Below are 27024 nucleotides of genomic sequence, written 5' to 3'. Positions count from 1 at the left end.
AAAAATGACCTCATATAGCGCTCTTTGGAGCAGTGCAGTTGTCTTAGTCTATTGCTAAATGTGCTGCTCTGTTCAGCCAAGGTGGCATGCAAAGGGTGAGAAACATTGTCCAGAATTGCCAGGATTTTCTGTCGAGTTGTTTGGGAAGCTGAAAATTCTGAAGGTAGTTAAGTCTCCTGGACTCGATGGATTACCCTCCAGGGCTCTGAAAGAGGCAGCGGAGCAGACAGATGAGCTGAATGGCCTAACTCTTCTCCTATGTCTTATGGCCTTCATGTTTAATGAGAGTATGTACACCCATTAGGAATGTCAGAAGTTTCTGATTAAATACAGTAAAGGTGGAGTCTACAGCTTGAATAACTGATGTCTTGCTTGATGAAATAGAGAGTCTAGCATATGTTTCAGATGCACTTTATAAAGTTTGTGAATGGAATCATCATGAGGTCCCTAGACAGTTCTAACTAAATATCAAGAGGTTCTTGGGTCCACCTATTTCAGTTTAGATTGTTCAGAGAAAAAACATTAACAATGGTGGAAAATAAAGGGCATGCTCAATTACCATAATGCTGTCAAATGCAATTATGCCTTTATATTCAGAATATGCAGTCTGACAAAGTTTGAAAGACTGTATTATATCTCAAGGAATGATTGCTGGCAGTTTATCCAATAATGACATTCAGTTAAATTCATTCTTCTTCCAATATTAATGAAACAATAAATACTACCTAATAGCAGTTTAGAACCAAAACAGTGAGTAATATTTGCTCATTCTAATCCAATTATAATTGTAATGCACCTTCTGTCATTATAATCAAGCTAATTGAACTGAGCAATTAAAAAAATGAAACTGGAGCCTTCTGATCCAGTGTGATTTATTTAAATGTTCTTTTTACTGACTGAGACCTTGAGTTGAGTTCAGTTACTCCCATTCTGTTTCTACTAATTAAGCCATTTTCAGCTTGAAAGGTAGGCTTGTGATTGATGGAATGAAATGAATTGCTATAATATATAGAACTTTTAATGCTCCACTGTATTGTCAAGTAAAATAAATGTCCTCTCGGCTACAACTAGCCAAATAATAGGAATGTTTTTCTCGTAATCTCCATCTTTTGAAGAAAAACAGGTTTCACTAAAGAGGCACACATCTTGTTAGAAATAATAACTAGGTTTTCCCATTGGATTATATCAGCTCACTGACATAATTCCAGTTAATAAAGGCAAGAAATTCTTCAGAGTAACTCTGCAGGGACTCTGCTCCTTTTTGTCAATGCTAGGACTTTTCGCTGAAGTTAATGGAGATGTAGTAAACACATAGTATAAAATGGATTGGTGTGTTCTAATAGCATGTTGGGAATAGATCATGCAATATTTCCAATAGTTTCTCTATAGCAATACTGAGCATTTGGAACAGAAAATATCTTTCTGAGACTATATGGTGCTTATTAAGAAGATGGGCTAATGAATCAGGTTTATTATCATCGGCATGTGTTGTGAAATTTGTTAACAGCAGCAATTCAATGCAATACATAATATAGAAGAAAAGAACAAAATATAATAATAAATAAGTCAATTACAATATACGTATATTGAATAGATTAAAATCATGCAAAAAACAGAAATAATATATATTTAAAAAGTGAGGTAGTGTTCATGGGTTCAATATCCATTTAGGAATCGGATGGCAGAGGGGAAGAAGCTGTTCCTGAATAGCTGAGTGTGTGCTTTCAGGCTTCAGTACCTCCTACCTGATGGTAACAGTGAGAAAAGGGCATGCCCTGGGTGCTGGAGATCCTTAATAATGGACACTGTCTTTCTGAGACACTGCTCCTAGAAGATGTCCTGGATACTTTGTAGGTTAGATGGAGCAGACTAAACTTACAACCCTCTGCAACTTCTTTCAGTCCTTCCCCACCCCCCCCCATACCAGACACTAATGCAGCCTGTCAGAATGCTCTCCATGATACATCTATAGAAGTTTTTGAGTGTACTTGTTGACATACCAAATCTCTTCAGACTCCTAATGAAGCATTGCCGCTGATTGCCTTCTTTATAACTGCATCGATGTGTTGGGAACAGGTTAGATCCTCAGAGATCTTGACACCCAGGAACTTGAAACTACTCACTCTCTCCACTTCTGATCCCTGTATAAGGATTGGTATGTGTTCCTTCATCTTATCCTTCTGGAAGTCCACAATCAGCTCTTTCGTCTTACTTACAAGAAAATGGTTGCCTTACTCGATGAAAAAAATTGTGGTACCTGTACATAGCCATATAATGCGTGTTATAATACTGAAATGCATTACCTACTATGCCCACTTGCACTCTACGTCTTTCACACTCTGTCAACTTTCCTGTTGAAATGGAAGTTCCAGAAGTACTTTAAAAATATGTCAATTATCCAGACCACAGAATGGTAGCCTTGCCAAGACTGCAAAAGGGAGAAATACCACAATGTCTTAAATCGCTCCTGCTTGTGGCTCCGACATCATCTAAGTGTTTGATACTCTGATCTTGCAACACATTGTACAATGCTCATGGATTTCAAACACTTTGTAAAATTTTATTGTTTTTTTTACTGAATCCTTTAATGTTTCCAGTAGAATTTAAGAAAAGTATGTAAGAATTAAAATATGTCTGTTTGACTCAGTGCTAACAGTCCATCCTCCAAGCTGGAAAAATGTGTATTCAAACCTCACTCAATTTCTTGAGTACATAGTCCCAAATTTTAACACCATTGCTAATGGAAAGGTTCAAATTGCATGTGTAGTGCAACTGTGAACTCAATGACATGTGATTAAAGTATGATTAATGTTTGAACCATTATTATATTTATGTGCACTGGTATTCCCAACTATCTATTAATTCTCTAGTGTCCACACTTGATCTCGTCAGTGAGGAATAACTATGTGTACAGTACCTTGAGTAATGTTTCTGTAGATCCATGGACATGTGATGATATGTATATACATGTTACTAGTGTGATGAAATACAATTTTGTTTTCTCTGAATGAATAGTTATTCAATTATCTTGAGGGTTAATTTACACTATTTCTGAGCAAAATTAACATTTTAACATTTGTTTGACCATAGTTTTGTAGACATTTATTAAATGCTAGTAACTTAGGTCATACAACAATAAGGTAGTGTTCTCCACATAATGAATTCTTGCCCTACCCCAGCTTCAAAGCTGCCAGTGAGTAGTAATCGGAAGTTAAGGGTTTTCTATGCATGATCCTACAGAAAGGGTGTCACCCTCAAAGGAACTGTGGAATATGTGACTCATTGACTTGCTTCCATTTAATTTCACTATAATTAATTGATCAGAAATTATGGAATCTATGAATAATTTCCAGAAAAAAGGGAAATCATTCTTAGACATATTTTTCCCAACTTTATATAGTTAAATATAGCCTAGCATACATGGAAGCTAGAGATTAAGTTATTTGGGCATTTACACAGCATGAAGAATGTGAGGACAAGTGTAGAAAAGAAATATAATTTTAGCGAGGAATATTGGCAATAGTTACCCCTAGAATATAATATCTCCCAATCAAAACATTATGCCTTCATTGCATTATTTCATTATATGGTAATGTTACTTAAGTTATATTTATTCAGGAATATTATTCTCAGTTCCCTTGCCAGTTTAATATCAAAAGTTCATATCACATAATGTGGAAAAGGATTATCATCTCTTCAGTTTGGACCAGGTGATCCTATGTTTCCTCGGACAATCTGCAGTTCCATAAAATGTAGGGAGCATATGACAAAAGGATTTTTAATTGGCTTTCTCCTTTTCCCAGCATGCCATATTTTGTGGAGAAAGAAAACCATCAGGGTATATGAATCAGTATTATCAGTAAGTGGAATGACAGCCACACTCCGGTACTTGGTCTGTTGTTATACTGATCCATTTTGTGACTTGATAACAAATGAAAGCTTTATTTGTCCAGAATTACTGAGCACTCTTTACCCACACATAACTACCTAGAGTCCTCCACTCTTCACATTGGGAAAGGAATCCAAAGTTAAGGATTAACTTGGTAGAATTAAATTGAATGATTTCTAACAATAGCCAAAATCACCTCACTTTTCCAGTCCCATAGCAGTATTTATCCACTTCTGAGCTCACATTAGTATCACATCAAGAATGAATTGCTTCTTCCACAACATTTCTTTCAATGACACAAGATGTTATAAAGAAGTGAAGTTTAGAATATGGAATTCTGTGTTTACATTTTGGCTTCTACTTTTCGTGAAACAGTAACCTGTAACTATGGAAATGGAGGCTGTCAGCATACCTGTGATGATACCGACAATGGACCAGTGTGTGGCTGTCACCAGAAATATGCACTGCACTCTGATGGGAAAACGTGCATTGGTAAGTGAAGACTTATTGCATGTGTTGAAGATATCATTGCTAGACAGCTTGCTGCTATATGTGCACTGAGCAAAGGCCTGCCGTTCAGTATAAATGCTATATACAGTATGTTGTCTATTGCATGAGGATATATAAAGGGTATTTCCATTCTGCTCCTGTTCCATGGGAATCTAACTCTCAATCCCTTTTAACTGCTGTTGCATATGGATCCCTAATAGCCCTCCTACTCACCAACAGAAAGATAGCTCTAATGTTGGAACTGCTTCATCTTGTGCATTTAAAGCAGCAGGAAATTTTCTGTGAATATTCCATGTTGTATCACATTTTCCTTTTGAAGAAGCTTCAGTCATGCACTGTCAATGTGTGAGCTTTGAATTTAACACCTCTAAACACAAGGCACGCTGGAGTTTATTTAAACCAAATCTGACGGTAACCATGTAACATGAAGTTCTCACAAGCTGGCCATTATCTGTGAGCTTTCTGGAGTAAAATCTAACTTGTTCAAAACGAAGAGTTTCACTTGAAATATAGGTGAACATCTTAGCTTGCTACTCTGTGCTTTAAGTTAGTTTACAGTGCTGCTTTTTGAAAACTACAGCCTACATGAAAAAGCCACATGGCTGGGACTGAGAAGTGGGATTTGAATTTGGAGGCTTGGCCTTTAAAGTAGCCAACGTATTAGTACATTACCAAAATAACTGGAAAAAAAATACAGGGCCTTGTTTCATTTTATTTTTTGCCATGCTCTTCTCAAAGTCAGAATGTCATGAGTTCAACTCTCAAATCAGAATTTGATCCATAATTTACACCGATGCTTAAATCTAGTATGGAGCATATTGCCATTACTGAAGTTACATTGTTCTTGGTTAAGGCACTTAGCAAGGCTCCACAAGGTTTCTCAAGAAGATGTTAAAGATCCCACATCACTATTTCAATAAAAGCAATAGGATCTGATGTGGTTTGAATCACTTGCTTCCAATGCTGAAGTCCATAAAGTCTGAGCACATTTTCAATCTAATATTTATTACCCATTTGTGAGGGCATGAATCCTGGAATGGTAGAGTAACGCTATCATTTCCTGCAGATTAAAGGTTCCACATTTTGTCCTACTCAAAGCCCATTTCAAGCAGCAGTGACTTGGGAAGTCATGTGACTGTGCTCACACCAGAATCATGACAATAGGATATTCATTTCACCGATTTAGTTTTATACATGAGAATGTCAATGATTGCCTTTTTGCAGTTTTGGTCAGAGGCTGAGGAAAAGCAACTTCAAAACTGAAGACGGAGTAATTGATCAAAAGGAGATTTCATATCAACGACACAGGATTATAGTATCTTCCTGAATTAGAACCATGAAACTTTGGCACTTCGGATGAGAATGCCTTGCCCCAACATTTCCATTTCTAATAGTTAAGGCTTCCAATTTGCATATATTAGGTGTTCATTTTACAATGACGAATAGAGGCTACAGTCATGATGAAATGATAATTTGTGATGTCACAGGAAAGATATGGACAAAACCTTCCTTGTTACATATCAGCAAAATGTAATTTATGAAATGCAATAAAAGTGGAAATTGCAGTATGCAACTGCGATTCAACAGTCCCTCTTCACAAGATGTAACATTTCTGAACACTCCAGAAAACATGCATTCTCTTGGGTAGGAGACATTAGTGTAGAGATGGGGTGAGAGGATACATATCAAACATTAGGAAGCTTTGGCTTTTTTTAGCAGGAACTACAGCAGTGTAGCCTGTAGCAGAATAAAAGTCCCTAGTAGGAAATTTCCAATTTACTGTGCATATAGTTGCTGCCAGATTTACCCTATAATAACAACCGCATTCAGCTTCAGCACTACCATTAGAGCAACATCTGGAACGTTTATTACCAACCGGATATTTTAAATTCTTTATCTGAAAAGCAAATCACTGTTACATTTATATGCCTACCAAATAGTCTTGGTAAATTATTGATGGGGAAACCACATGTCCCAGCATTTTATCTGCTTATTATAGCCAAAAATACAAGCTATTATGCAATGACCATATCTAATGTTAGTGACACCACCCAGTCAACTATCTCCTTCTAAACATATCCACCACCATCACAATATTTAATAACCCGTTTAAAATTTCCATAGTTCCTACCCTTCTACCTTACCTGAAAGATCATTCCAGATGCCAGCCAGCCAGTATGGGGATTATACATTGAATTTATTCTTTTCTACATCAAGTTTGGGCAACACAATGTCTTGTCCTTCTAATTCCTTCCAGTAATATGTGCTTTGTAATATTTTCTGTTATGCATGGTTCTTGAGATGCCAAAATATAATCAAAATTGCTACTTGGTCCCAAAAAGCTTTTCCCCCCATAAGGTTTGGAGGTGAATTGACATTTCTTAATCACAGGAGTAAATGTGGCCACGGGGGCAGGAGGTTTGCTGGGGGAGGAGTGGGCTGGAGGTGGTTAGCAGTTGGAGATCCAGTGTTATACGGAATAAGCAAAATGTTAATAGGAACGGATTGAACATTTTACCTATATGTTTGGAAGGTAAGACCCTTCCATGATTTTTTGACATCTAAAAATCATATACAGTGCCGTATTATGTTTAACATATTAACAATAGACAACTTACTACCAATGCAAAGATTTTGGTGTGTACTTTAATAATATTAAAGCTTTGCTGTAAAGATATTGTGAGATTTAATTAGATTTTGCTATTAAGCTCTATGCCCATTGCAAAACCCTTCTGTCTGCCGCTCTTCTGGATCTTGACATTAATATGACATTTTCTCATGTGCTTTGTGGAACATTAACCGTTGCATGCACAGCATAACAGGCAGCAAACTTAAAGAATCATGTGTCAGAGACAGTGAAGCACATCAGATCCACAGTTATTTCTCAATCACATGCTTTAATTGCATTCTTTTAAGACAAATCTTATTGGCACCAATCTAAATGCAGTGTGACATTTGGCAGAGGTAAGTTTGATTTAATGTTTATTGTAGAGGATATCATCTGTCCAACTTGGCTGGCTGTATCTAAAAAAAACTTAAAAATAACTGTCTTAGGGGTGCTTTACTTGTCCGTTATTAACAGAGGACTATTTGGTATTTAGGTGCTCTTTTTAACCTTGTCTGATAACGTTGTGTCTGCTTGCAATATATTAATGTTCAAGATGCAACATTTTTGAACAACATTTATGTTGCCTCATGGAGAAAAATGGAATGTGATATTTTAATCAGATATTGGTTAAATACATATTCCATCTGTTTATCTGTCCTAGTCCTTTTCAGTCTTCACAAAATCTTGAAACTCTCTATACATGTCAGATAACACAAGTCAGCAAATGTTGACAGACTTGGAGTTTACTGTTTCTTAGTCATATGGTCCATGTTACTTTAACTGCCTGTGCCAACTTCTCTGTATATAGTCCTCCTTTAGGAAAATCTTTATTTCCTCTGCTTTCTGGTGATGGTTCCTGATTGCCTGTCTTGTCTGAGCATTGTTGATTTTGATATAAGTGACTTTTTTTAAACAAAAGACTTTAAAAAAGTACACAATAGAAAGCCTCTATTGCAGCCTGATCCCACAGAGAAACTGGTTTCCATATACACATATATATACATATATATATATGTTAAACAAAAGAACTTAATCTTGTTAAACCATACCGTGGTGCCACTGAAACACATTTCCTGACTCATTCAACTCATTATGATTTGCCATCTGAAGTGATGTGGAATTGTGACATCATGAAAGATTGCAAATGTCCAGTAATGTCACCCTTAACTTCAGCTGTCTGATTTTTGAAATGAAACCTAGCCTATTTATTATTTGCCTTCCTCCTGTTCTTATTGCATTTGATGCATGTGAAAGTACTAGAACAACTTCATTGTACAATTTCTCACAATTTTCTTTCTATTTTTTGAATCATCATTCTTACCACCCTACTGAAACTGCCTGTTCCTCCACAAATGAGTGGGAGGGAACATGTTTAAAGACTTCATCCTTTACTCGTCTGACTTTGGATTATTCCATTTCATTATTCTTAATGTAATTAATAAGTCTAATCTTGTTCTAATGTTGTGTGGCAGATTTGCTCACTCTTTGCCTCTCTGACTCTCTGTCACTGTCTCCTACTATCTCTATCTATCACTGTTTATCAATGTCTATATCTCCCTCTCCCCAATTCCCACTCCTCTCTCACCCCCTCCAATCTATCCTACTGTCCCTACCCCCATCACACTCACCCCTCATCTTCCCTCGCCACTTTACCCCTCCCCCTTGCCCACTTCCCACCTCCCGCCTTCCCCTCCCCTTCAGCCTCTCTTTCAATCTCCCGCTCTCCCTCTCTCCATTTTTCCCTCTCTCTCTGTTCCACTCACCATCTGTCCCATTTTCCTATATATATATATATATATATATATATATATATATATACACACACACACACATATACCCTCCATCCGTTCTTCCCCCATCCCCTCTCCCTCTCTCACACCCCTCCTACTCAGCCCCTTTCACACTCCATCTCGTCTTTTGTCCCTCCCTCTATCTCTCCCTCTGTTTGTCTCTTTCTTCATCTCACCCTGCTCCTGACTCTGTCTGTCTCTCTCTCTCTCTCTCTCTCTGACTGACTCTCCCTTTCTCTGTTTGCCTGGCTGTCTCTCTATGTCAAGTCTGTCTCCGTCTCAGTGTCTGTCTCCCTTTATCCCTGTCTTTCTCCCTCTGTCTCTCTGTCTCTGTCAATCTGTCTCTCTTTCTCCATCTCTTTCCTTATCGTCTGTGTCTCTCTAGGTTAGTCTGTCTCTGTCTTCTAATATCTGTCTATCTCTATCTCTTTTTTTGTCTCTGTCTATGTGAATCCCCCCCTCTCTAGCTCTCTGTCTCTCTGCCTGCATGTGTCTCTCTCTCTGTCTCTCTCTCTCTCCCTCTTATGCCTATGTCCCTGTCTCACTCCCTGTCAGTCTCTCTCTCTATCTCACTCTCACTCTCGCTATCTCTTTGTGACTCTGTCTTTCTCCCTGTCAGTCTATCCCAGTCCCTCTGTCTCTTTGTCTCAGTCTCTCCGTCATACTCTCTATGTCACTCTCAGTCTATCCCAGTCCCTCTGTCTCTTTGTCTCAGTCTCTCCGTCATACTCTGTCACTCTCAGTCTATCCCAGTCCCTTTCAGTCTCTCTATCCCAGTCCCTTTCAGTCTCTCTATCCCAGTCCCTCTGTCTCTTTGTCTCAGTCTCTCCATCATACTCTCTATGTCACTCTCAGTCTATCCCAGTCCCTCTGTCTCTTTGTCTCAGTCTCTCCGTCATACTCTCTATGTCACTCTCAGTCTATCCCAGTCCCTTTCAGTCTCTCTATCCCAGTCCCTCTGTCTCTTTGTCTCAGTCTCTCCGTCATACTGTCTATGTCACTCTCAGTCTATCCCAGTCCCTCTGTCTCTTTGTCTCAGTCTCTCACTTTGACTGTCACTGTCTCTCTGACGGTCTCTCTTTCTCTCTCTGTCCCTCCTCTCTTCATCTCTCTATGTCCCCATCTCTGTATCTCTGTTTCTTTCTCTCTCTCTTTATCTCTCTCTCTCTCACTCTTTGTGCCTCTCCCTTTTTCTCTTAGTCTCTCACTTGCTCTCTCTCTGTCTCTCGCTGCCTTTCTGTGTCTGTCTCTCTGTTTGTCTATCTGTCTCTGTTTCTCTATCTCTCTATCTCTTTCTCTCTGTTTATCTTTCTTTCTCTGTCTCTGTTCTCTCTCTCTCTCTCTTTCTCTATCTCTGTATCTCACTCTCTGTCTCTGTGTCTGTCTCCATCACTTCCCTCTCTCTATGCCTCCATTTCTGTCTCTTGTCTGTCTCCCTCTCAGTCTGTTTCTCCCTCTCTGTCTGTCTGTCTGTCTATATCACCCTGTCTCTTCCTCTATTTCTCCTGTCTGTCTATTTCTGTCTCTCTCTCTGTCACTTTTATTCTGACTCTGCCTCTGTTTCTCTATCTCTTTCTTTCTCTCTCTCTGATCCTTGTACATGAACAAAAGACTAACTTTAATGGCTGTGTTGCTAACATTTTCCTGTACTCACTCGTACTGACTGTGCACGCCAATCCTTGGAACATTGTTTCTCGTCCTGACTGTTCAGCCAGTTGTGGTGTGTTCCATAGACAAGCAGGCAACCAGCGCTGCCCCTGATTGATGTTTCCTGTTTGCATGCAGATTCATTTGCCCCTCACCACCACCACCACCACCACCACTGCCTCTTTTGCATTCTATGTTACTGTGGAAGATTATTGTCTTCCCGTATCCATCCATCACCGGCTCCTTAAATTCTGTGTCTATCCTTTCAAGATGCTCTTGATTTCCATCATGAGTCTTCAAAAATCCTGATCTGAATTTTTTTGGTCTCCATTTGCTCATGACAGTTTTTGTTTATTGAAACACGCACTTTCTCTTCCCTTTCATTTTCTACCTTGTCACCATTTGATGTCCTGTCAAAATTCTTATCTTTTGTCAACCTTCTGATAGCACATCATTTTAGATTCCTTTAGCAGTCATTTCAAGAATCTATCTTTTCCATCTTATTTTAGACTATCTTCAGATTCCCAACAGGATTAACACTCTAACAAGGATTTAGTGCTTCATGGCTTACTTCTTAATTCTTTTTCTTTTGTTTGGTTAGTCAATGCCAAGCAGCTGTCATAGGCGGCAGAAAGATTGGGCTCCTGGTTAATCGACTGCTCCATGTTTGTCCCCTTACTTGTGTTTTAGAGAAGGATGAGGCTGCAATTGAGAGCTCTGAGTACAATGCCACGTCAGTAGCTGATGTGGACAAGCGGGTGAAACGGCGGCTACACATGGGTAAACCTTTACTTCCACTTCCTTTGTTAGTGCTAACGCTTTATGTATATATTATCTTTGTGGTAAGGTCACAAATTAAAAGGTTTCTCATCTCCACCCTACTTAACCAATGATACTTGCTTTTATATTTCTCATTTCCTGTTGTGACTCCTCCATCAATTAAAAAGATGCTAATTATTGGGCTTTGAAGCAATTCCATCTATAATTGTTATTTCTTCTCCCAAATACAAAACAAGAAAGTTGCATCAAAGGACAGTGACTCGTTAGAAACGTTTGAAAATGTATAATGTGTACGTTTTATGTCATTAAACTTTATTTCCAGTATTTATTTAATGGGATGAAAAATTGGTCTAATTTGTGGCCTCCTTTTCTAAAATCACAAGTTCACATATCTGTTATAATTGAAACTCAGTTGTATTGAACTGAGCCTTAAGGCTCATGGAAACTTGTGCTTGACTGACAAGGAAAAGGACGAAGCTAGTAAGAATCCAAGGTGATGTGAATGTAATACAGTCATTGCAGTGAACTTAGATAATGAATTTCATTACCCACAAATTCAGAAAGGAAACCAATAAAGTTTATATGTAGCACCATATTATAATACCAGGAGGGTCTTGCACTTACTCATTGCAAATTTTATCATGGCCTTGACCTGTCAGTCAAGCAGTTACTTTTAATTTTTGCATTTGAAGTCTGCGCTTTCTAGAATTGCCAGTAACCATAATCAAGTACTTCTGTGACCGAATATTCACAAGCCACAACAAATAAAATCTTTGCATGAATCTTTGCTCTTCTGCTAGCATGGATGCATTGTAATGATTACAGTCTGAAGCACAATGAATTGACATGGTATTTTACACTTTTCTACAAATTAAAAGCAATTGCAATATCTGACCCAAGCATTGGTTTTACGCTTTAGTTCTTGCATTTAAGTGAAACTTTGAATACTTGTCAGGTAGATTTGTTCCACAAACATACTAGCTTCTGTAGCTGGTGATGAATTTAAGCCCTAAATGTTGCTGGGTCTTGAAACTTCTGTGACTAATACAAAAGGTAATGACCTTGATTTTAATAATGGATGATCATTAAACAAACGTACATTCTTAAGTACTTACAATTATAGACTACTTTAAATCTTCTTCTTGCCCCAGATCCAGATAGCAAAATTAATCGGACTATCATCATACTGGTAATGATAAAAATTACTCTGTACTACCAGATCTATTAGATAAAAGATGGCATTATTGAGAATTGAACTTCAACTGTTAATTGTGATCATGATGTTTTTTTGTAAACAAAACGGAAGCAGTAAACAGCTTGAACATTATTCATCTAAGCGGTTTCTATATTTCATCAATTGGTGTGGAATTTAGTGCTGGGCAGCAGTTTAAAACATGTGTACCTATATTTGCAAACACTGAGGTAGCCACGAATAATGCAATTAAAACTCATACACCTGTCTCTTGGAGTTGTCCAATTTTAATTTATATCCTATTATCAATGAATATTCACTATTCTATTATTTGTTAATTTGAATGACACCAAAGGTTGATATTTGCAGTCAACTTAAATAACCAAGTGGCTATGACCAAGATTGACCATGTGGCTTTTGGTGTGGAAGTAAGTCTTAGACTAAAAGATGATATAGATGTTCTGATTAGTTGGCGAAAGGAATTTAATGCAGGAAATTGTGAGGTGAAATGAAAGAATAATGAACAGTGTGCAGGAGCAAACATTTCTTCATGAGTTTGTCTTTAAAGATAGAAAAGGTAGTTCAATAAAATGGTTGTGTACACCTGCTGGATATTTTCCTTTATTAGCTGAGGCATTGAATATAAGGTTATGCTAGAACTGCAGGTAGACTATAGCTTGAGTACCACACACAGTTTTGGTCACAATATTATAAGAAAAATGTAATTGCTTTGGGGTGGGGGGATGCAGAGCAGATTTCATGGATGTTGCCAGGACTGGGATACTTTAACTATGAGGTTAGATTGGATAAGCTCATGTTGTTTTTTTATATGTGGAATACAGGGAACTGAAAAGAAATTTAATGCAAATACTTCCAATTATGAGTGACCTCAATAAAATAAACTGGAGGAACCTGCTACCCTTAATAAAGAGATCAAAACCAGTTAAGGATAGATTGAAGTAACTGGTCGAGAGATTAGAGGGAGATGAGGAAAATTGGTGATAAGGCTTTGGAAATGGCTGCTTCAAAGAAGAGTAAAGGCTCCAATCCTCACCACTATTTAAAAAATCCTTGGATGTGTACTTAAGGAGTCAAGAACTGCAAGACTGTGTGTCTGCAGCTGGAAAGCTGGTAGTCCTTTTTTCACTGACACAGACACAATATGCTAAATAGCTTCTCATGTCTACGTTTGCTGTACCTTTCTAGCATTTCAACTGTAGATTATACCCAACTGCAGCAGATCTATACCAGCGAACAGCTTAAGTGTCAGTTTTGCCTATATTGTCTGTTCCCTTTGGATTAGAAGTATTTTTAATATCCATGATATGGCAGAAACAAAATGCAAAATGCAAATGACAACAGATCTTCTTCCACAAAATCATTTGACTGTTCTGCTTCTGAGAGTAACCCTTACTCTCAGTTAGCTCCTACTGCTGAAGCTGGACATTTTTAGTTGTGCAAAGGGGGAAAAAACTGTTTTGTTTCCACAAATCACCAAATCTTAACTCCTAGCTGCTCTATTGTCTGTCTTCAAAGGGAATTAATGGAGTTCCTCCCAAATAGAAGTACTTTAGAAAGGCATTATAAAATTTCACATGAAGAGAATGAGGGTAAGTGATTTGTATATGCTGCAGTAGTTTGGATAATTAAATTCCATCGGACACTTAAAGTGTTGTCAGAATGCCCATGCAAACAGCATGATAACCAGAAATACTGGTTATCACATATATATCCTATTTTTTTTAATGTAGAGTACAATATAAGGTATTTATAGTAGTTCTTTTAAAATTTAGAATGTGAAATTATTGACTGAAATTATATTTTAATTACAAGTCCATGAATAGGGTAGGCTCACTTTCTCCGTCACTGTATGGCGAATCACATTTTGAAAAAAACTGGAATGTCCTGTTTGTACTGGGAAATTTCAATGACACAGCTTATAGTGAGTTCAGTGACCTTAATAGTACCCTCCCATTCATTCTAATGCCTCTTTTCTTGAAGGAACATTTGAAGTAGAGAAAACCCAGATGCTGCTTGTTTGTAATTCGACAAGGGCAGTCTGTACAGTCTTGTCAAATTGATATATGTACTCTAGACTCCATTGAACATATTAGTTCAGTGGTATTAACTAATTCTGAAGGGTAAATTCAGGGGTTTCTGTTTTTTATCTTTCCATAGCATTGAAGCAGTCTTTTGCCAAAGATGTCAGTAATTAACTAGTAGTTAGTTAAGATTAAGTTGATGTTTTCTTGGTCAGTATTTGAGACTAGTAAGAAATTCATATTTTAAATTTTAAATTTTAAACTTTAAATTTTAAAGGTTGAACAAGTTAGGTCTTTATTCTTTGGAGCGAAGAAGGTTGAGAGGGGACTTGATAGAGGTGTTTAAAATTATGAGGGGGATTGATAGAGTTGACGTGGATAGGTTTTTTCCATTGAGAGTGGGGAAGATTCAAACAAGAGGACATGAGTTGAGAGTTAAAGGGCAAAAGTTTAGGGGTAACATGAGGGGGAACTTCTTTACTCAGAGAGTGGTGGCTGTGTGGAATGAGCTTCCTGCAGAAGTGGATGAGGCAGGTTTGACATTGTCATTTAAAGTTAAATTGGATAGATATATGGACAGGAAGGGAATGGAGGGTTATGGACTGACTGCAGGTCGGTGGGACTAGGTGAGAGTAGGAGTTCAGCACGGACTAGAAGGGCCGAGATGGCCTGTTTCCATGCTGTAATGGTTATATGTTTATAAATCACGTTACCCTCACTAAAATACAATTTGGTTATAGAATTTGATATGAGAAATGAACTCTGTTTTGTGGTCATTGCAAACCCTGTTCCTTTTTGTTGTATGTCCAATGTATAATTGCAAAAAGATTTTAAAAATCTATTTTCTTAAATCTTGAAATTGAAATTTATGTTTGACACTTATATTTTGAAAAACATTGAGTAAATGAGTGTGTTTGAGCTCTTGCATCTGGAGCTTCCCCATGAATTCAGCTTTCATGGGCCAGACAAGCAATATTTGGGCCTAGAAATTCAATCCAGTGGAGCTGTTTCCTTTCATGAAGGACACATATTTCAGTAATGACTGCTTTAGTAAGCTTCTAGCTGATTTCCAGAGAAAAACACAGTGATAATATTTTCTGGATCATTTCTTGCCAATTTCAGAATTCAACAGACCACTTCCCATCAAGACAGCAGCTGCAATGATGGTGCGATTTATCATCAGACATGCCTCAAGTAATGCCGTTTCTCACACAATGCCATACTGAGTGAGACTGGGCTATGTTGTCTTGAGTAGCACCACTTGTTGGTCCCTGTCATCACAACCATGCCTTCTAGCATCTTTTAGATTGTTATTGATACTTAAAGAGCCATTGTGTCTGCAGTCTGTTCCATGATACTCTGCAAAGTGGCTAATCAATCTGAAATATGCTCCTTTTGTCCATGGAACTATACTGCCATTTGAACATTTCAACCATCTTTACTCTGAATGCTCCCTTAGTGCTCTTGTTGGATCTGTTGGATAATTAATGGCTATCAATCAGGTATCGTAGGACACTGAAGGCAAGGTATAGAAGTGATCTCATTTGTCACGCTATGGGGATTTGAGTTTCTACCTGAGAAGTCAAGCTGTGGTCTCCACATGCAGACAGCATGGTGAATGTCAATGATAGGACTGTTTTGCCAGATGAGATTGAGGCCGCTCCAAGATCACAGGCTTAGATGTAGCTGCCATTAGCTTCCTTTGGTTGAGGTTTCACTGCCTGCACCAATCAGGATCTACCCTCTGCTACTGACCAAATAGGGTTCATTGTTCATTAACTGCTGCATCCAGGGAGAGAACAGATCCCTTGCTTGAGATATATGAGTAAGTGCAGGAGAACTTAGATAATGAGGCAGAAAGCCTCAACATCAGACGCAGTAAGGTATTCTTTGAAGTGAACAAAGCACGATATAGAAGGGAAGCCGTCCCATGTGATTTCCCTGATATTTATATCAAGGGAACCAAAGAGCAGGACTGACAGCCTCCCCCATTATTTCCAAAGCCAATGCTCCATGACAAGAAACCACACTGGTACAAGCCATTACATTTCCCACGTGGCTTCCCAGAGTTGCATGCAACAGGAAACATCCAGCAATCAGCTTCTCCTCATAGACACTCAAATGCTGTTCCATCTACAAAAGAGTGACCCATGTAAAACTTCACTACACAATGACATTTCTCTACTCACAATTGTACAATAGTTTAAGAGACATGTTACAATTTAACAGATAGCTGTCCGAAAGAGCCCACCAACTTAACTCACTATATCTGTGCTTATGAACATCTCCCAAATGTGCCTCTGCAATTGTTCCCAATAACCAGAGTGTTTGAATGATTTTCTTTTGGAATTCCATAAAGGTGCAAACCGATGGTTCCATTATTGTCTGCAACTATGTTTTGGGTAGTAAGAAGCAGCATAACTTCCTCACAAATGAAATCAATGCCAGGTCTTATTATTACATGCATATAATGTAGTTATTCATACAATTCAACAATCTCATTTGAAACTAATGTAATCACAGGTAAGTGTAAGTCTTTCTTTCATTTCAAAGTTGCTTTCAGGATGGATCCATCTAAGGTTCCAAAGAAGAGCTTCTGAATTCCGTGTCATACAAAGGAAAGAAAGGTATCACTATATCATTAACAAGTACTAATAAGTTGCTCTGACCACTGAACAAGAAATGCATTACTCAGGATGCTGAGTCTCAAACTTCATCAAGCGCAAAAGATTGGAGCAAAACGCAGTGTGGGAGAAAAACCCATGATAGTCCTTTCTGACAAGGAAAAGTCATCAACCTGAAATATTAACTCTTTTTCTCTCTCCGCAGATACTGTCTGACCTACTGAGCATTTCCAGCAATTTCTGTTTTTGTTTCAGACTTCCAGCATCTGCAACATTGTGGTTTTGAATTAACCAGGGACCCCATCAAGAATTTCCTTCAGTCAAACAGCCTGTGTTGATGGGTTTCTCAATCCACCCTAGTGGGTGATCCTGCCCTATACTCCATTCATTTTAAGGCTTCCTCCAGGATGGTGTGGTTTCCTTAGTTAAGACCATAAGATCTTAAGACATAGGAGCAGAATTAGGCCATTTAGCCCATCAAGTCTGCTCCACCATTCAATCATGGCTGATCCTTTTTCTCCTTCTCAGCCTCACTCCCTGGCCTTCTCCTTGTAACCTTTGATGCTGTTTCCAATCAAGAACCTGTCAAGCTCTGCCATAAATATACCTAATGACCCAGCCTCCACAGCTGCCTGTGTTAACAAATTTGCACAAATTCACCACCCTCTGGCTAAAGAAATTTCTCCGCATCTCTGTTTTAATTGGACACCCCTCTATCCTGAGCTGTGCCCTCTTGTTCTAGACTTCCCCATCATGGGAAACATCCTTTCCACATCTACTCTTTATAGGCCTTTCAGCATTTGAAAGGTTTCAATGAGATCCCCTCTCAACCTTCTAAATTCCTGTGAGATTCCAAGTTAAGAAGTCCAAGACTTTTAAATTTAGACTGTTCATCTACCTAGTCTCATGCAATCATTGGGCCACTTTTCATTAACACCATAATAGAACTTAGAACAGTACAGCATAGTACTACCCCTTTGCCCACAATGTTATGTCAATGTTTGAACTTTTTCCAAGATCAATCTAACCCTTCCCTCCCACATAGCCACCATTTTCCTTTCATCCATGTGCTTATATAAGAGTCTCTTAAATGTCCCTAATATATCTGCCTTTACCACCATCCCTGGCAGGGTGTTCCATGCACTTTCCAGTCTCTGTGTAAAAAAAAAAACTTCTGAAACCTGCCCTTCACTTTCTTCCAGTCACCATAAAATTACACTCATTGCCACCTTGGGGAATAAGATACTGGCTGGCTGTCCACTCTATCAGTGTCTGTCATCATCTTAAACACCTCTATCAAATTGCTTCTCATCCTCCTTTGCTCCAAAGAGAAAAGCCCTAGCTTGCTCAACCTCTTGTCACAAAATATGCTCTATAATCCAGGTGGTATCGTGGTAAATCTCCTCTGCACCCTCTCTAAAGCTTCCATGTCCTTTCTATAATGAGGTGACGAGAACTGGGCACGATACTCCATCTGTGGTCTAACCAGAGTTTTATAAAGCTGCATCATTACCTCATCGCTCTTGAACTCGGTCTCCCGACTAATAACACGAATGTCTTCTTATCAACTTGCTTGGCAACTTTGAGGAATCAATGAACTTGGACCCCAAGATCCCTCTGTTTATCCACACTGCTAAGAATCCTGCCATTATCTTTGTACCCTGCCATCAAGCTCCAGCTTCCCTGTTTATCACTTCACATTTTTCTGGATTGAACTCAATCTGTCTAGTATTACATCCTGTCAATGTCTCATTGTAACCTATGGCAACGCTTTACACTATCCACAACACCACCAAACTTCACATCATCTGAAAACTTACTAATCCACCCTTCCACTTCCTCACCTAAGTCATTTATAAAAATCACAAAGCCCAGGGGTCCTGGAACAGAGCCCCACTAAACAGCTCTAGTTGTGGACTTCCAGGCAGAATACGTTTCATCTACTATCACCCTCTGCCTTCTGTGGGCAAACCTTTTCTGAATCCACATAGCCAGGTTTCCCTTAACCCATGCCTCCTGACTTTCTCAATGAGCCTACCATAGGAAACCTTGTTGAATGCCTTACTAAAATCCATTTACACCCACATCCTCCATTCTAACTTCATCAGTTTGTTTTGTCACTTCCTCAAAGAGTTAAATCAGGCCACAAGGCACAGTCTGCCCCTCACAAAGCCATGCTGACTATTTCTAATCAGACTATGCTTCTCCAACTGTTCATAAATCCTCTTTCTAAGAATTCTTTCTAATAGTTTTTCTCCGTTGATGTAAGACTTGCTGGTCTATAATTCCAATGATTATTCCTGTTACTTTTTTTGAACAAAGGAATAATATTTGTCGTCCTCAAATCTTCTGGTACTACTCCTGTGGCCAATGAGGAAACAAGAATCATCGCCAATGACCTATCAATCTCTTCTCGTTGTAACCTGGTGTATATCCCATCCAGCCCTGGGACACCTAATGTTTTTCAAAAATTCCAGCACTGCCTCTTTCTTAACCTCAATATATTCCAGCTCATTTATCTGTTCTACTGTTCACTCATCATATTCTCACATTCATCAAGGTCTCTCTTACTAGTAAATATTAAAGTTAAGTGTTCATTAAGGAACTCTGCTATCTCCTCCCATTCCAGGAATGTTTCCACTTTTGTCCCCGATCAGTCCTACCCTTACTATGGTCATCCTGTTCCTCACGAATGTGTAGAAAACTTCAGGGTTTTTCCTAATCCTACTTGCCAAAGCCTTCGCATGGCCCTTCTAGCTTTCTTAATTCTCTTCTTAAGCTCCTTTTGATTCTTAAAAGACCTGTCTGATATTTGCTCCCTGAAACTTGATTCATTCTTCCTCTTGACTAAATGTTCCATCTCACTTGTCAACAATGGTTCCTTCAGCCTACTATCCTTTCCCTGTCTCAATGGGACAAACGTATCCAGAACCTAAAGTAAGTGCTCCCTAAACAACCTCCACATTCTGTTTTATGTTTCCCTGAGAGCATCTGTTCCCAATTTACGCTCCCAAGTTCCTGCCTAATAGCATAATAATTAGCCCTCCTTCAATTAAATACTTTCCCATATCATTTGCTCCTATCCTTGTTCAAGGATATGCTAAAGGTCAGGGAGTTGTCATCACTGTCTCCAAACATCCTAACTTTTGGCTGAGAATGGAGGATTGCATTTGTATTTAATTAGAGGATCACAAGATGGAAGAGTTTCCAAATATTATAATACACTTTTAATAATAGGCAAGATATCTATATTGTCCATATGGGAGAGGGCGGCATCAAAGATGGGGGTAATCAGGTACCTTGCTTCAAGTGAACAGAAATCCTTGCCTCCAGTCTTTTATTGGTTAGATCCTTCCTTGATGTTACCAAGGCTGATAAAGTGTTCAGTTTTTAAAAAGGGAACTCAATATGCATGCATTTGTCTGTTTCTTATGAACCAATACAGTAATTTGAATTTGAACATTTAAAATGACTGTTTATTGGTTTCATGACCTTGAAATATTAAATGTAAATTATGAAGTTAAAATTATTAACTATGGTGTTAGCTTGCATGCCTGCCATGGTGCTTATCCATTGTGCTTGCTGTCCATATTGGCTGTACTGTTGTACCACTATATTTCCATGCTTCTCACCACTGACAGTCTGCTCCAAGTTCACCAGAGTGGGCGGTAGATGAGTGTGATGTACAAGAAGAAAATGCAGGAGATTTACAGCAGGTGAATCAGAAGAAGATCTGTAGAGGATGAAACAGAGGAGTATTTCAGATCACTGATCCTTTATCAGATCCTGAAAACTGAGAACAAGTAGTTGAATTTGCAGAGACTGAAGTGATAGAGAGAATCAAGTGATAAGATATACCCAGGTAGTTGAGGTGAGACAGTTATTTTGGAGCCAGCTAGTCATCAGATGAATGATGGCTATTAGAGAAAAAAGAGAAAAAAAAAACATCCTGGAACTGTGAGATTCAGGAAAGAGAAGTTGTAGACAGTGGGCACAGGTTTGCTGTGAGCTAGGTGTACAACTACCATTAAACCTTCCAAACCCCCACCCGCCCTGACAAGGTTTGCTTCTGAAGATTGTGGGAATTTCCTCTCATCAGAGAAATAATTATCTTTAGTCATTTTAGAGAACAGTCATCAGTAAAGGAATTATTTACTGACCCTGATAATTGTCATTGAGAAGTTTCTTGATAACTGTAGTTTCTTTTGGTCAAGATACTGCCCCATGTTGGTGGGGGGAGAGTTTAAGAACTTGTATCTAGTTCAAAGATTCAAAGTGCATTTATTATCAAAATGTATGCAGTATAGAACCCTGAGATTTGTATTCTCACAGACACCCACAAAACGAAGGAAACCCTGGAACCTGTTCAAGGAAAACCTCCCCCCCGCCCCGCCCCACATTTAAAAAAATGTACAAGTGGCAAATAAAATGAGCGAAAACAGAGTATGAAACATCAACCCACAAAGTCATCATCAAATGAGTCCAGACATATTCAGTTCTGCTCAGTTCAGTTCAAACCAGCTCTGCGCTGTTCGCTGTCTGCAGGCCGCCCTGATCCAAATTGCACAAAATAGCAACAAAAAAGGAATGACCAGAAACCAGAAACACATAACGTGAACCACAGGGTCCGATCCGCAAACCATGCTGATCAAATGCCGCCCAAGACCCAGGACTCTGGCACCATCCTCCGACAGCAGCAAAGGAGAGGGAGAGAGACCATTCAAATGGTGGGACTTTCTTCTGGGAGCAGCAAGTGAGAGAGAGAGAGAGAGTAGATAATAAAGGCGCAGCCATTATATTTCCAAATCATGACGGTGTGCAACTTGAAAGGGAGAATGCAGATACAATATTTGCATTCCTATGTGCTTGCCGTCCTTGTCCTCCTGACTGGTAGGGTGCAGTCAGGTTAGCTCATCAAGTAACTATGCGTTTTGTAGATACCAACTGTGGTGTGGCCGTGGTGGAGACAGTGAATGTTTAGGGTGGTGAGTGCTACATGAGTTGCTTTGTAATTGATGATTTGGTACTGATTGAATGCTGTTGAACTGAACTCACCCTTGCAAATGGAGAGAACATTTCCAATTTCTTACCTTTTGGATAGTGAGGAGTCTTTGAGGTGTCAGAAGTAGCTAAAGGACAGGAGGCTCACTACAGGAACCCCAGTCTCTTACATGCTCCCAAACTCGCTATCAATGTGCACGTATCATTTGCCACTTATGAACCCATTCATGAATGTTGTTTAGGTCTTGCTGTATGCAGGCAAATGACTACTCCTGGTAGCATCCCTCTGCTCTACTCTGACAATAGTCTTCTCCCAGGCAATAATTTACAGAACTCCGATGTTATCAGCCCAATTCTCCTCAAAGACCTTGAATAATTTCCCCATCTGTCTCTGTTGAAGCTGAAGTCATTGGGCATGATAATGGAGAGCTGTCAACAGCAGTCGACACAATTGTTTATCATCCCCAGAGTGGGATGATTCTGCTTGATCTTACATGTCTGGTTGCAGCAGAAAACAGCTTCGTCTTATCAGCCTCATGCAGTTAGTCAGGTAGGGCAGATAGTGCACAAAGCTTTCACTCTGAATCCATGAAGCCTTTTCCTGAATGCTTACCATTTGAATCTTGTGGAGCAGGACGAGTGAGCTAGCCCCCTTCGTTGAGCTAGCAAATAATATTCCAGTTGTCTCTTGACTGAATGCAATCCAGTAATGTCAGTACTATCCTATGAAAATATATCCTCTAATCTGTTGTTTGCAACCCACAGGGTGCAAGCAAAAGAGCTGGAGTTCAGTTGGCTCAGATGCTGTGAGACAGGGTGTGTTTCCACCTCCAGAATTTCTTCAGTGGCATTGCATAGTGGTGCTGCCGTCACCTCTTGGTTTCTGACACTGTAGAAAGTAATTGATGTGTGAGTGTGGAGACTCTTGTCTATGTGTGTGTCAGTGGGAGGGGAGGAGTGGTCTAAGTTTTCAGCTACAGAGAGGGAGCTAATTATGAAGGGAGGTATATGCCTCTGTGAGTCTAGGACATTGAACGCAGTGACAATATTAGTTGATGGGAGGATAATGGAAGAACCAGTGAACTATTTAGAGTTCCCATTGCCTCTCTCCTCCAGTAAACTGGAGTCAAGTTTCCTCATACAGTAAATATTTCATTTTCTTCCTTGATATACACTTATGTTCTAATCCTTACTCTGGTCATATTTCAAGAGATAAACAATTGAGCTGTTTACTTCCTGGTCTGCTGTGCCCTCTCACTGGATTGTTCTGTTTTGTTGCTCAGCCAACTTGGTAACATCATTTCTTGCTAAATATGTCAGGTACTCCATGTGACAATGGACGTTTAGCTTGCTCAGGCACCGTGCAACATCAGATCAGGATCTCTAGATTTTGAAGGATATTCAGCTCATCATGTTACAACATTCTATCTTTCTTGTTCTAGTGATCACCGTGAGCTATTATTCTCTATGGCTGATGCAGCGTAAAAACACTTTACACCACAGAACTTCTACATCTTTCAACTGAATATTTTACCTTCCCTGTGTTACCTCCCGGCCATTCCCACCATCACAATCTTAACCTTGTCTGTTCCATAGGAGTTCCCAGTCTTGTCAAAGTAAGATGGGCTGCACAGAGGCTTTGAAGCTGTCTCACAGCTCGAGCAACCTTGGTTTGGTTCTAACCTCTGCTGCTATCTGTGTGCACCCTGCACGTTCTTCCTGCCATTGTACTGATTTCCCTTGGGTGCTCAGTTTTCTTCCCATATGCTGTCCAGTAGGTGAATTGGTAAGTAAATTATAATGAATACAGTAAATGGGGAAAGGGATTGATGGCGTTGATTCGAGAGGTGGATTGCTGACACAGTCTCAAAGGATTTTAAGCAAATTTGTCAAGTATGACAATAGACAATAGGTGCAGGAGTAGGCCATTCGGCCCTTCGAGCCAGCACCACCATTCACTGTGATGACTTACTTCATAAAATCATGCTGACTAGGTTTGATGATATTTTCAACTTTGCTTGAGGACTTGCAATTTCCTCTTTGATTATTGACTCTAGCATGTAGGCTGCCACTGTCAACGCTTTTCATCTTGTCTGCTTTTATGTGTTGTGAGGTGGTCAGTATTGTGCTCAGTTGAAGGAACCAGGTAAAATTAACATCTGTGCTGGATATAAAGTTTCTTGATCATTGTTGCTGCTGTGATGATCCAAGCAGCAGATCGGTGGCCCATCAAATTTCTGATTTTGTACCTCCAGAGAAGCTTTAATGGGATGAGCCATTAGCCAATCTCTTCATCAGTTCTGCAGATATTGTGTTAGCATAGCTGGTTCAGTTCACTGTATGATCAATGACAACCTGTCAAGATGTAGGTGGTGAATTTGGCAATGCTGGGAACCATAAAGGTCAAGTGCAGATACCTGAGATTTCTGTACTTGTCATTTAAATCTGTACATTACCCTGCCTCCACTTTCCCATGTCACAGCGTTAAAAGCAATAGCTTATCACTACATATTTATCCACTCATTATGATTGAGGAGAATGCAATTGTATTGGGCCAATGACATTTTCTTTTGAGTCTGTGAGAACTGGTTTCTTACTTATTATACTTTTGCCATGAATGCATTGGTTCTTTTGTCACATTATCAGACAAAGATTGCCCTGAAATCACAAACATTAGCTCTCATTTCTGCTCTTGGATTGTGATTACCAAGTAGTTCAAGAAAAGCTTAAAACAAGCATGAATGTGCAGCTTATTGATGAGTAAATGGTTTTCACTACATGTGCAACTTGAAATGTAGTGCTACATCATTTCAGTCTTTGCTGTAATCACATGTCCACACACTAGCTCAGTCTGGATATGCATGCCCCATCCAATTGCAATGTACACCAATTGATGATTATTATTTTATGTTACTCCTCTTAGTTTCTCCTAATTTTCCTTCATGAGATTATGTGACACGCTGCATAAATTCAACTACACACCTGTAGGCTTTATACCTTGAACTACTTTGTTGGCAGGATTTTAACTTTCTAGGTAGCTGTCCTTTCTAAGTCCAGTCAAAATGGTGCCGAGGTCCATTAATGTTGTGGCTCTGACAGTTGATTTTTTTAGGGTTCATAGGGATTGTTTTGGGGGCAGAATTAGGGATCAGCTTAGGGCTTATGGACAGGAATGAGGAGAGTTAGAGGTCGGGGCTGTAAATGAAGAGTCAGGTGTTCAGAGTCCAAGGAAGGTTCACTCTGCATTCGACCCAGAGATTGGGTAGGCAGGTGCTGAGGAGACCAGTGATTCCCAGGTCAGTGAGTCCCAATTTGAAGGACTACACGGACGGAAGTCATGAGGGCCAGTGACCATCCCCTCAGGTTGGTGAGTCCCAGAGTTGGAGGCTCATGTGAATCTGAATCTGTGAAGTTGAAGCTCAAATCTCAAACCTGTGATGGGCGAGTCCTGAGGTAAAGGCGTGAAGGTCAGTGAATCCTGAGGTCAATACACAGGTCAGCAGAATCCGGTGTGGAAAGCCAATGTTTGAAATCCAGAGCACGGAGAGGCTGGAGGTAGAAGCCCAAAGGTCAAAAACTGGAAGTGATGACTATAGAGGTAGAGGTCCGAAGGTCGAAGCCCTTGGATTGGCTTGTCCAGAGGTCAATTCCGAGAGAGTTGAGAGTTGTGGGCCAAGGACTGGAAGCGTGGAGGAGACCTGTCCTGGTGTTGGAGGCCTGTCTGTGTGTGTGAGTGCGTATATGAGTGGAAGGCTGGGAATGGGGCTTGCTTTGCCACCGTTGTCTTGCTTTGTTTTGTTGTTGCTGCTTGTATTCTTCTACTAAACGCTCTGGGTATGCTATGCTGGTGCCAGATTGTGTGGCAACACTTGCGAGTTGTCCCCAGCACATCCTTGGTTGTGTCGGTTGTTAACACAAATGCATTTCACTGTATGAATCTGATGGTATTCTTCACCACCGATAACAATCATGCCCCTTTAATTTCTTCTGGCTGCTGAATTATTTAATTTGTTAAAAAAATACCTTTTTGTTTCATTTGGCACATCACTTGCCCATTAAGTAAAGTTATCGGTGACAGGTCCATTGGTCTTCAGGCAGAATTTTCTGAAAGTACAATCTTGGATAATATTGGATATTACAGAACACATTGTCATAACTGCCTTAATTAATCTCATTTACATTCTGTTGACATTGATTCTATAACACCTTTCCAAGCAAATATGTTCTCACTCATACATCTTCAATGCCTTCTTCTCCCAACAGCCTCTGAATCTTACAATCTTTTTATCCTTGTCTGAATTCAATTACTTTGTTCTTTGTGTTCTCAACCCTTATCTTCCTTTAATCTCTCCCTGTTTCCATTGAAACTCAACAAAATGTATATTTTCAGCCATCATTGCTGTCTCAAGTTACCTTGCCATTTCCAGTCACAGATGGGGACATCCCTGTTTATGATCCCCCCCACCACATCCACCTTCTTCCCATCAACACTATATCCTCTGTGTTTACTCCCAAGCTCTCCAAATTTAACTTGCTCCCAAAAGCAGAAATGGTTGAAAATGCTCGGCGATTCAGACAGTTTCTGAATAGAAACAAGTAAATGCCCCAGGACTTGCAGTTAGCAATAATCCACCTATACTCACTGCTGACCAATATAAAGAGATCATGCTAGCATTGTGCCTGTGAAGAGTTGGTATATAGGAGCTGGCTCCAGGCTGGGTAGTGAGGCTTTGTAGCATAGCAGGACCTAGCAGGTGTCAATCCCATTACCTAGTCAGTGGAGTCAGAGCAAGTCCAGCTCAGGAATCCAACTATCTACTCAGCTATAGCTCTAGGTTTATCCATTACTACAGCTGCCTGATGTTCAGAACCTATAAAAGCATTTTAAGTCTATTAAAAATGTAATAACCTAAATTCAGTTAAAACTAAATTACAAAAGTC

General features: G+C 39.5%; 1 protein-coding gene across 2 annotated transcripts in view; it reads left to right on the top strand.

The window, feature by feature from the left end:
- Window positions 1-27024, top strand: part of scube1 (signal peptide, CUB domain, EGF-like 1) — a 273608-nt gene that overhangs the window by 152951 nt on the left and 93633 nt on the right. The window contains exons 6-7 of one of the 2 annotated variants that reach the window (XM_063058117.1): window positions 4265-4381; window positions 11135-11224. In XM_063058117.1, coding sequence (XP_062914187.1) covers window positions 4265-4381; window positions 11135-11224 — 207 coding nt within the window. The remainder of the gene's footprint in view (window positions 1-4264; window positions 4382-11134; window positions 11225-27024) is intronic. The other variant, XM_063058118.1, reaches the window with a different exon arrangement.

Source organism: Mobula hypostoma, chromosome 9 (assembly GCF_963921235.1).
Source record: "Mobula hypostoma chromosome 9, sMobHyp1.1, whole genome shotgun sequence".
Classification (NCBI taxonomy): domain Eukaryota; kingdom Metazoa; phylum Chordata; class Chondrichthyes; order Myliobatiformes; family Myliobatidae; genus Mobula; species Mobula hypostoma.
This window is presented reverse-complemented; position numbering and strand designations above follow the sequence as displayed.